The sequence below is a fragment of the Silene latifolia genome, chromosome X, assembly GCF_048544455.1.
Source record: "Silene latifolia isolate original U9 population chromosome X, ASM4854445v1, whole genome shotgun sequence".
NCBI lineage: Eukaryota > Viridiplantae > Streptophyta > Magnoliopsida > Caryophyllales > Caryophyllaceae > Silene > Silene latifolia.
The window spans coordinates 299,440,045-299,452,105 of record NC_133537.1 but is presented as its reverse complement, the minus strand read 5'-3'; the positions used below and the strand labels follow the sequence as shown (position 1 = coordinate 299,452,105).

Here is a 12,061-nt window from a genome sequence, read left to right as displayed (position 1 = left end):
ATGTCAAGCTCGACCAGTCCCAGCCCGGACCCGCCCTAGGCCACCCGCACCGAGCCCGCCTTAAACCCGCTACCTGGGCCACCTTTTACCCGGCCCGACCCGCCCTCAATCTCGGGCTGGTTCCGGGTCTCTCTAACCAAGCCCGACCCGCACCATTGAGCAAGCCTAATTTGTACACAATTATTACTCAAACTTTAATTTTTATTGTTCAAAGGTTCTTCTTTATTAATTTGATCAATTCTGTAGCAAGCATTTGTTTATTTTTCATTATAATATATCTCACAAAAATTAAAAAAGGTAAATAAATAATTAAAACGGATAAAGTATAGTTCTCTTTGTTTACTTTGTCTTTCGGTCTTTCCTCATTTAATGGTACCAAACTAACAACGTTTTTAAACATTTCAGAATATACTCCCTCCAACTCAATCATTTGTTTATCATACCCTTTAAAACTTATCAAAGCATGCATATTAGCATACTCCACATAAGTAACTAGTACCCCTTTCATTTCACTTTTATTTCCCTCTTCTATTCCAAAGTTTCTTCTTGTAAATTTAGTATGGTAAATGACTAGATTACCAATCTTACCTCTAATTTACTAACTGATGGGGCATATTCTGCACCCGCTGACCGAGTCAACACATTGAGCAAGGTCAAAGATATCCAAAGCAAGTCAACACCTTGGACAGTCTAGCCGACGCAGCCTGTCGGCCTGTCACCTGGGTCTCGGCCAGGCAACTAGCCAGCCGTGACACATATCCGCGTACTCATATCCAAGACCCCTCGGCATGGAGTCAACAGGGCCCGCCGGCCTGCCATGGGTCCCTCGGCCGAGGGCAGAACAGACTTTCCACCTGCTACGCCACTTGGCCCACTTGGCCACTACGTGACAAAAGGTGAAAGTCTATAAATACTCCACTTCTCTCATTGAGAAGAGGATCCACAATCTAACCTAAAACTCACTATTCATCTGGTATAAACTCCCTTATCTCTCTACAATATACTTTGTCAAGTAACACACAACTTAATCCCTTTAAGTTTACTGACTTGAGCGTCGGAGTGAGTACGCTCGGTGCAAAGCCGAGCCCTCAGTTTGTTCATCGTTTCAGGAGAGACCGAAAGGAAGAGTCAAAGCAAGGAAGGACATCCATTCACCAAGCTTACGTGGTAAACAAATCTGCTCTGGAATTACACCCGGAACACTAACTACTATTCCCTCCTTAAAATGACATTGCTCTCATTTTCGTTAATTCAAGGGATATGGTTGTAACTTTACCCTATTTTTTAAATTCTTCCCAAAATAAAAAGTACTTCGTATAACAATAAAAATAAAATGGAGAGAGTACTATAGTCTATATAAGCACATTTGATACTCTCAGTCCGATTAATCTTTACATTTCCTTCTGCACAAAAAACAAAGACATGAGAGACGATATGTTTTTATTTTTCTTTTTAAAAAAAGGTGAAAAAATGGCTATTTCGAAAATATTTTCAAATTGTACATGTTAAAAGAAGAAACACATACATAAAAAATACAACTGTAAATAAATTACCGAGACAATTAAATACGAAGTAATACTCAAAGTGACACCTATTTTTATTTATGAGGAAAAGTTACTTGTGACATCTCATAATCACCTTTACTTTTTTTTTGGGATATTCTACGGTGTACCCTCGTGGTTTTCGGTTTTCTACGTTGTACCCCTCTTTTTTTTTTTTATATTCTATGGTGTACCCCTCAACTCTATACATTAGTCTATACCATGACCTTATTTATTATCATTGCTAACTTAAGTTCTTAAATGACCTATTAAATCGTCTATTTATCATTCCATTTACTCTATAACCTACCAATTTACTTATTAGTTCTCCGAATTACTCGTTAACCCAAGAAATAGTATACGAAACTAACTAAAAGTTCAAAAAATCTCCAGTATCATGTCATGAATCATAACAGATGATTTTAAAAGTAGTTGGTGCTTATTAAAAGTGATTTGTGGTGTTTCTCATATAGAATGACGATACAGCGTTAATAAGTCAAAATAAGGTCAAAGTATGGTCGTTTGATAGTGATAAAGTTAATGGATAGTTAAACGAGGTTATGAGGGAGAAATAAGTAAGAAGTTTAGGGGTACAATGTAGAATTAAAAAAAAGAAGGGGTACAACATTGAAAACCCAAAAACTCAGGGGTACACCGTAGAATATCCCCTTTTTTTTTATCATTGTTTAAGACGGGTACTAGATAAGAATTTGTTCAAAGTGAACGACAAACACAAATAATTTCAACGCTCATTCATTATTACCCCTCAGATAAAACTGACCCAATCAGATTGACCCGATCCTATTAACTCGATCCGCACTCGAATTGAGGACCTGAATTTGAATCGAGGCCCCTATTGAGTATTGACCCGACCCTATTTCATTTTACCGAAATGTTTATCATTGCATAATAATCGTTATTCGCAAATAACTTGATAACAACACAAGCGATAATAACATGACCCAAAATACCCCTACCCGGCCCGAATTCTTTCTAACACGAACAACTTGAACCCGGCAACCCAATTAATCCGTTTACCTCAAATAGTCAAATATAACACACTTCCTAGTTCCTTAACAAACAAACAAACAATTATTTACCGTATTTTTATTTTAGTATTTCAAATTTCTCTCTCCACTTAACGAACCAAATTAATGCACACCATCTCCAATGGAGTCTCTGAAAATCAGTGCCCTAGATCCAACATTACCCCCATAGGGTTTCTTAATCAAATCAATTTAGCACAAACATTCATTCCTTCATTCATCCTACAATCCAATAAAATCCGCTATTTTTTCGTAAATTTAATCACCCAAATCTGATTAATCATTTTTCTTGAATTACGACGATGCTAGAGTGAGTATACAGATTCGTCAAAAATGGGATGTGTATGTTGCAAGCCATCTGCAATCGAAGATAGCAAAGAAAGTCCGAGAAGAAGAGATGATCATCTTCGTAAAACTAATAGTAACAATAATTACAACAATGGCGGTGATGAGAAGGTGTTGTTGATCGATAAGCAACAACAACAGCAACAACAACATCAATCGGTGTTTGGTGGTATTAATGATTCGGGCCGAAAACCGCGTCGAGAAATACCAGTTAGAGTGGAGTCTCCTTTGTCAGGGAGGATTACGAAGGTAGTGGAGGGTGAACAAGTAGCGGCCGGGTGGCCTACGTGGCTGGCGGCGGTGGCGGGGGAAGCTATTAAAGGTTGGGTGCCGAGACGAGCTGATTCATTTGAGAAGTTGGATAAGGTTGTGCTATGTTTGCATTCTTCTGAATTTAGTTCATTTAATTTAATTAATTGAATTGCATTGTGTTGTGAATTTGGTACAGTAGAATCTTTTACTTAGTCTATTGGATTATTATACTTAGTCTATTGGTCAATTAATTTGAGTATTTGACTGTGTATTGTCGTTTTAGGATATTACAGGAAAATTAAGTAATCATTGGAAATGTTACATTATTAATTACCCCTTGATAATTGAAAAAAGAGACATTAACTTTTGTATCAAGTTTTATTTTAGCCCTATAGATTAACTTTGGTTTGTAAAATAGTGCAGGGGAATTTGCAATTGGAGAGAGTAGTTCAAGTTCATGGTAAAATGAAAAATATAACGAAAAAAACATTGGTTTTTAAAACGAATTGTAAAACGGGACGGATGGAGTATAGGAGTACAAAAGGAATGTTCTTGACTAACTTGAGGTTATCAAGAAGAATTTTGCTGTAAAAATAGTTATTTGTAGCTCTTTGAGGTTACTGTTGTGGTCTTTGAGGGTGTGAAGACTTTCATTGCTGCTTTTCTATGCTTAGTAATGAACCAGATGTTTCGTGGGGTGACGATGAAAGAAAACAGAGGTATTTTTTTGTGGACATTGCAAGTGTTTGATGATGGTCGGGAGCTTGCCTTTTAGGGATGTTATCGCCTCATGTGCTCAGGGATGTTATTTGCCTTTTTTAGTAAATCAGCAGGCATACATGGTTGTATACCAGCTCCTGACCCTAGACCAAATGTTTGTCAGCATGTTGTCATTGTATTTATTTGAAGGAATTTATCTCAGTGTAGTCTTATGGAGGCTCGCCGTAGGGGTTGCCAATCATCTGTACCTGGCTGTTGTTTGACTCTACTTGCGCCATTTAATTTCAGATTGGCCAGGGGACTTACAGTAGTGTCTATAGAGCGCGCGATCTTGATCAAAGGAAAATTGTTGCTTTGAAGAAAGTCAGATTTGACAACTTGGATCCTGAAAGTGTGCGTTTCATGGCTAGGGAAATTCACATTCTTCGTAGACTAGACCATCCTAATGTAATTAAACTAGAGGGTCTTGTTACGTCAAGGATGTCATGCAGCTTATACCTTGTCTTTGAATATATGGAGCATGATCTTGCAGGGCTTGCGTCACACCCAGCAGTTAAATTCACCGAATCACAGGTATATAGGCTTTGCATTTTTTAACTTTTATTTTTAATGTGAAGCATCTGCATAGTCCAAAAGAAAACTCTAAACTGAGAGAGAATTATTTCAAAAATATGAGGTTTTGGAATACTTGCTTCTCATATAAGTCTCTATATCTTTTTGCAGGTTAAGTGTTATATGCAGCAACTCTTGGGTGGACTTGATCACTGTCATAGCAGGGGCATCTTACACCGAGATATAAAGGGATCTAATCTTCTAATTGATAACGATGGGAAACTGAAGATTGCAGATTTTGGGCTGGCAAGCGTTTATGATCCTCATGGAAGCCAGCCACTCACAAGCAGGGTTGTGACTCTTTGGTATCGGCCTCCAGAGCTTTTGCTCGGTGCAACTAATTATGGTGCAGCTGTTGACTTGTGGAGCACTGGTTGCATACTTGCAGAACTCTATGCTGGGAAGCCGATTATGCCTGGAAGAACAGAGGTACTTGGCTTAATCTTCTAACTCTGTAGTAAACATCGTCTTTCAACTTGGGCTTGAGACTTAAATAGCAAACTGTTGGGACAGTGCTGTTCTGATTCTTCGATACCTTGTTCTTTTTTTAGGCTAGTGGGAAAGAGGGTGGGGGAATACTGAATTAAGTAGTTAAATCTGGAGGGGCTCACAAATCACGATGTGTTGAAGACGATTGTTCTTATTTTCGTAGACGAAGTTGTGTGACTCATATCCACTGTATTATATGACATATGTTGCCCATTGAGCTAAAAGGTTTTTTTAGGTCTTTTTAAGTGCGATAATGTACATGCTGGCAGCGTTGTAAATGGAGAAGCTGGCACAATCAAAGATCAAAGCGAATTGACTTCTTCGTCATTGAATGAGTTCTTTACTCTGGAAGTTGCTCTTTATTGTTTGCTTGTACAATAGCTTGTCATTTAAAATACTTGGGAAATATCAGCGCTAGAGGAAGCTGTAACTGCTTTGAAGTGTTCACCCAGACAGCGGCATAGCTAATCTGCAAGTTTTACTTATGGGATAAAGCTGAGTTTCATCAATGGCCAAGTGCCGCGAAGTATTAAACAAATTCTTATAAAGACATTCATCGAGTATGTATATTACTGAGCGATATGTGATGTCTATCATGTCCACTTAAGAGGAAGGTGTAGTTCCCTCTTAAACATGTGAAGTTGGCTAGTTGCTCAGTGCTGGAATATTTTGGCAGTACAAGAACATTACTCCAACGCGTCAAGGCTTTAATCAACAACGGTGTGAGGGGGCTTGAATCTATTAAGCCTTATACGTGTGCTGAAAAGTTGATAGATGACAGTATTCTTAAAAAAATTACTCCATATATCTTTAGGTTTGTTGACTAAATTTGTTAGTTTTTGACGTTCTGATACTTGGGCAACTTTTCACTCTCTTGGCGGCCGTCATCACTCTGCTATGACCTATAGACTGTTCTGTGTTTTGCCTCTAGATTGTCCTCTATTTGTATTACCCTTGCCTCTATATTTTGGTACATGAAATGTCAAGCTCTTCACAACCTTTTTGAATTATATCGCCGCTTAGGTGGAACAATTACATAAAATTTTCAAGCTTTGTGGATCACCTTCTGAAGAATACTGGAGAAAATCCAAGCTGCCTCATGCGACAGTTTTTAAGCCCCAGCAGCCATATGCACGCTGTGTTGCTGAAACATTTAAAGACTTTCCTGCTCCAGCTCTAAGTCTTTTGGAGGTTCTTCTTTCAGTTGATCCTGCTGACCGTGGAACCGCGTTGTCAGCCCTAAAGAGTGAGGTAATAATTTTCTGAGTGGCTGTATTGAAAACTTCTCAATTCTTTTTGACCAATTACTCTAAATTTTCTACTAAGTATGGGTATCTAAAGCATTTGGTATTGCTACAGTAAAATTTGGCACTTAAGCAAAAAAGCTCTTTATTTAGAAAGTGGCTCTGTGAATGTCATTTTTATTTTATAGTTGATTCTTTCTGTAAGTTTATTACAGTTTCGCTAGCCGGCCAAGGAGATTAGGATGATCTACCTTTTAAATTTTAATGAGCACTGCTTAACTTTGTCTCCTTATGAATATGGTTTTTGCACTGTTCTATACTTCTATAAGATTTTAGTGGTTAAAGTGTTTTTCTAATGGGTTCGTATTTAATAATTACGAGTGTGCTGAACTATTTTCTGTGAATAAATTTCCCCTTGTGAAAATCATCTGTAAGCAGAATAAGTACACAAACTCTGTGGGTTGTAGACTCATAGAAGAATATGAGCGATCTTTTTCCATTTGATTGAATTGAAAATGTTGCTGAATTTTGCCGATATAATTGCTCTTGTATGTATTTTTTTTTAGTACTACGTGTATCAAAGGTATGTGTTTGTTCACATTATGATTGTGAACTTCTGCATGTTTCGCACAATTGCTTGAGGTCAAATGTTAAATTGCACTTCGATCGATCTGTATCAATATTCGTTGACTGGGTTTGTGTTAATGCCTTTTGTAATGTAATCTTAATGAAACATTAATTTCTTCGGGCCAAGCTGTGGTTTGTATTTATTTGTTTTTTTTTTTTTTCGTTTTCTAGTTTTTTACTACGAAACCACTTCCGTGTGATCCATCAAGTTTGCCCAAGTATCCTCCAAGTAAAGAGTTTGATGCTAAAATGAGGGATGAAGAAGCTAGAAGGTACTCTTTTACTGGTTTGTATTCTTCATGTTTATTTCACTATGAATTTTCTGATTTAGTGAAATTGAGCTTCGCATGGAAATAGCAAGTAGATTTTTTAAAATATAAAAAAATATGGAGAAGAATGAAATGAAAGTGTCAGGTTACTGATTTATCTTCACTGAAGGATCTTTGCTGAGGGCCTTGTGGTATCTTTATTATATATAAGCATTTTGATTTTTTATATGATTAATAAAAAAGTTTCAAAACTACAAAAGGCAATAGCCAAGCAAGCAGCCAATAGAGGTAAGAAACAGTTGAGCATCAAACTTGAAAACGTAGAGAATTATGTTAACGGCATTTATGTGCCTGTTATTGGAGCATGTTGCTCAATTTGATTGCAAACTTGATCACGTCTCGTCTTCCAGAGAATAACAAGCTTAAAGTTCTTGTCATGAAGTTGGACCTAAGCTACCCGTGTTGTTGTAATTAGTCTAGTCTCTAATCAATAGCATCCATAAAGAGACCTCCATCCAGAAAATGTAAACAAGGTTAATAAAGCATGATTTCTTATCCAATTCTTGCTGTTCATGTAGGGAAGGAGTCGCAGGAATTAGGGGCCAAAGAGCTGGTCCTGAGAGGAAGGTAACTAAAGAGTCTCGAGCCATACCTGCACCTGATGCCAATGCTGAGTTAGTCTTGTCCATGCAGGTAGTTCATAATTGTTGGTGATGCTTGTTCTTTTATTTTCTAGATTCTTCTTTTTTATATTGGATACTTAGGAGACAGAGGAGGGAAGCTTATGACAACGGAACTACCTATGACAATGAACAGGCATTCGAACTATTCTTAAAGAGTATCGTTTCTTAGTTTTAAAATATTTTTGTTTGATTTTAAATTTCATTTGATGCAAATCTTATTCTAGGAGCGGGAGAGAATGGTTGTGAAGTTTTTCTGCTCTGCTTATTTTACTTGAAAATAATTTGGAATACCTATTTCCCAGGAAGGCAAAAATATATTATTCATTTGGTTTTGGGATTAAATCATACAATTGGCTAGATTTAAAATGACACGCAAAACCCTGCGTGATTCTTTTTTCTTTTCTTGAAGTAGATGGTTGCACTGTTTTGATTATGGGTCTCTTCTAAACATCCTCTCTTATTGCACATGAAATTATGCGTGTATGTCCGAGTGTCCAACCCCCTACCATACTTGGAGCGGGATCCCCTTTGTAGGGTCTGAGGTAGTGATAGTGAAATGATGTACTTAGTCTTCATCAAAGTTCAACTGATGGGTTATTCCTAACCTGTTTCAAATAAGTGACTTGGAGCAGATGTTTTTTTTGACTTTTTGTGCTTGGACTTTTGGCCCTTTTCTTGAACATAGTTGCTCTGTTAACTGGTATTTATGCCTTTCAGAGAAGACAAGCTCAATCTAGTGCAAAGAGCCGGAGTGAAATGTTCAACAATCATCCGGAAGAGGTTGCTTCTGGCTTTCCATTTGAACCTCCCAGGGCATCTCAAGCCAAAGAAGAACCTGGTACAAACAGGCAATCCCACGTCCACAAGCGAGCCTCACATTCGGGACCACTTGTTCACCAAGCGGCATGGGCTAAATCTGGGAAGAACTTGGATGATGCTCTCAAGGTGTCAAATGGGGTTAATTTATCTACAATGACTGGTTCTGTGGCGGCTAGGAGAAGCTTCTTGTCTGAAGAGAAACGGGAAAGGAGTGGTTCTTTTCATGATGGTGTGCCGAAACTGATTACTCGATTTCCTGGATCTTTCAAAGAAGTACAGGACTCCATTCCAAGGCGAGATCAAGCGGATCACATGCAATCTTTTGTAAATTCACAGCAAAATAAAGAAGAGAGAAGCAGCAGAAATGTTCCTGTTCTTGTAAGCCTTTCTATCTTTCATGTCCATCGTAACGATGAGAATTTTTATATAAGCGTGCAGTGTGGATAACTTCATTCCATTTCCAATTGAGCCAAAGGACTCATTTACTCTTTGGTTCTGAATTATGATGGAATAAAGAAAAATGGCTGACAAAAGTGGCTGGGCCTCTTTCTCTTGTAAAGTACCAGTCCTTCGATGCAATTGTTGATGCAATTTTCATCTTGAGTCATTTAGAAACAGTCTCTTTTTGTTGCTAAGACAAGGGTAAGACTGCCTACATCCGACCCCCTCTTACCCCGCAATTTGCGGGAGCCATTGAGGCACTGGGGTAATGTGTTGTTGTTACAGTGTTGATAACTTCACTCAAATTAAGTTACATTTTTGCATAGCATTCTTATTTTATGATGGTATTTCACATATTGCCAAACTTTCCACAAATCTTCATATTCGTAACACCAATGCCTGTAACTAAACAGATTTGCTCCATGTCAAACTTTGGCTTGACTGGACCTCTCCCACCATTGCGGCCTTTGACCAAAAGACGAAAAATAAAGAGGTTAATTTTTTGAAATGGTGATTTCATTGGATCTGTGTCTTTGTTGTTCTTTACAAAAACCACTGAAATATGGTTACAATTATACATATGATTTTCTACCAACTACCAAGTGCCTAAAGCCGAAGTTTATCATCTTTGGAAGGTTGTTTTTTTTTTTTTTTAATGTTCTTGGATGTTTTCTATGTTCTCTGTTCTGCTTTCTTTCGGTGAGAAGAAGTGATTTTTCGTAAGCAGTGTTATTATCTACGACGCAAACTGATGGTTGTAACTTTCAAGTTAATCAAATAGTTATCGTGCTGTGTTCCTTTCTGAATGAGTGCATTGTTGAATGTTGATGGTATGTCTATTCTTCCAGATTGGTTATGGATCAAAGGGAAACAAAATCCACTATTCAGGACCTCTTATAGCCCCTTCCGGCAATACAGACCAGATGATGAAAGACCATGATCGCCAAATCCAAGAAGCTGTAAGGCGAGCCCGCATAGATAAGGCCAGAATCAGAAAGATGCAAGGCCAATTAAATCAAGTACCGACCACTTAATTATTGGTTAATGACCGCTTAATCAGAGTAGGTAATATCTATGTAAAGATTAGAGGAAAAAAGGCAGCTAGCATGACGTTAGTTAGAGATTAGGCGAAATTGGTATGCTTGTCGAGTGAGTGATATTTCTTTTAGAAGAAATCCATTTTTCCTTGTACAGGTAATGTTTGTTGAGTGAAGAAGGCAAATGGCCGTTGTTCTTTACAAGTTTTAATCCTTGACTCGTATGTAATTGGCTATTTATTGCCACTTCTGTAACCAGAAACTTCCATTGTTGTGGAGATCGTTTGAGGTGCATCTATGTTTTAGATGCCTGCCAGTAATATAGCCTAATAGGTGTGATAGGAAATGTGACATGGAATTTAATAGGGTTCTTTGCCTGGGAAGGGTAACTACGCACAAATTCTGCAACAACAAAAACTTAACCCAAGGGAGTCGACTATATTATAAGAATGACTCAAAATGAATATTGCGTTGATAGTTACAAGTTTGCAACTGATAATTCATTATAAAAAGAAACGAAGTTTGTCCAATGGAACATATTGTTTGATTGATTTTACTAAAATTGCGGGTCTTTGACTCTATTAGAGATAAAAATTTAGGTCGGGCAAACTAATGGCAGTTTTATGCCATTAGGAGAGACTATCATTTGGAGCTGGGATTCGTCCAATGTATCTCCAAATCCGTTAAAAAATGTTCCTCTCAAATTCCGATCTTCCACAAATTATTACTAACAATAATTTTCCTTACTCGGTTTACTCTTTTTGATATAGTTCTTAGATCAATATGAAACGTAAATTTATTTAGTTTTTTTACTAGTCAAAGTCATATAGAATTTACAGGTTACTTGTTAATTTATCGAGTAATTATTTATAATTAATTAGATTCTTTAATTAAACATAAACTTAAATTTCACTTATTGTATTTTTAAGTTTTCAACTCTTGTATAAAACCATTACTACTACTCTTTTTCTTCAAAAAAAAAAAAGTTGTTACTTGGTATGAAAATTTTACTGTTAAATTCCGCAATATCCCATACTTTTATATGAAGAATATTATTTTCAAATGCGCTTTATTTCACAATTGATACTCGTACAATAACATAAAATAATGATTTGTATATACAGTACTTACTACTGAGGCCCTTTTCCTTTCAGCTTAATTTCAGCTCTCATTTAGTGGACCGAAGATCGGACCTAAAAGTTTAGGTCTTGGACGACACTAAACCTGAATTTTTCGGTCCGGTCCGGTTTTTGACTGAAATGGACCGAAAAGTACAATTTGTCGGTATTTACTATTTAGTACATGTATATGATTATTAAATTTTAAATTCATCAAATCAAATACAAGTATTTAAACTATTTTAAATTTAAATAATTGTTATAAATAAGTTTATAATGACATTTTAGCTTAAAATATCCTATTCATTTACAAAGTTTCAATAAATAGATGTGAAAACCATATATTTTGGTCCATTCAATCCGGATTTAAAATAACCTGTCTTGGACCAGACTGGACCGAAGACCTATAACTTTAAACAACAAGGACCGAAGACCGGACCTAAAAGAACTCGGTCTGGGTTTGGTCCAGACCAAATAGTCTAGTCCGGTCCATTTTATCGGTTCGAACCTAAACTTGCACCGTCCTACATTCATCTCACTTCAGTTCAGCTCAGCTTATTTCATTTCTATTTATCTCGTCAAATTTCAATTCAGTTTAACTTCATTTAACTCACTTCAGCTCCATTCAACCCAAAAAAACGGAACTTAAATACATTATGTAGTTTCTGGAAGGATCGAGAATTAATTATGGTCGGGAAAAGGGCAATAAAGACATCCCATTGTGTCACGGCATATATGGTGTACCGTTGACACAAAGATAGTGACATTGTGTGCATAAATAGTACGACAACGTTTTCAATTGTCGTTATCGTACTAAT

The 12,061-nt window shown here is 37.0% G+C and overlaps 1 protein-coding gene across 1 annotated transcript; it reads left to right on the top strand.

Annotated features, from left to right (window-relative positions):
- Positions 1 to 2,636: 2,636 nt before the first annotated feature.
- On the top strand, positions 2,637 to 10,403 carry LOC141617137 (putative serine/threonine-protein kinase At1g54610). The gene is made up of 8 exons (XM_074434313.1): positions 2,637 to 3,298; positions 4,193 to 4,477; positions 4,628 to 4,945; positions 6,029 to 6,256; positions 7,048 to 7,148; positions 7,724 to 7,838; positions 8,546 to 9,025; positions 9,937 to 10,403. The coding sequence occupies exons 1-8, from the start codon at positions 2,921 to 2,923 to the stop codon at positions 10,120 to 10,122; spliced, it is 2,091 nt and encodes a 696-aa protein (XP_074290414.1). The 5' UTR covers positions 2,637 to 2,920; the 3' UTR covers positions 10,123 to 10,403.
- The last annotated feature ends 1,658 nt before the right edge of the window (positions 10,404 to 12,061 follow it).

Coding starts and splice junctions, on each gene's coding strand:
- LOC141617137 (XM_074434313.1), top strand. CDS start 2,921: ATGGGATGTGTATGTTGCAAGCCATCTGCAATCGAAGATAGCAAAGAA. Junction 3,299..4,192: donor CATTTGAGAAGTTGGATAAG/GTTGTGCTATGT, acceptor ATTTAATTTCAG/ATTGGCCAGGGGACTTACAG. Junction 4,478..4,627: donor TTAAATTCACCGAATCACAG/GTATATAGGCTT, acceptor ATCTTTTTGCAG/GTTAAGTGTTATATGCAGCA.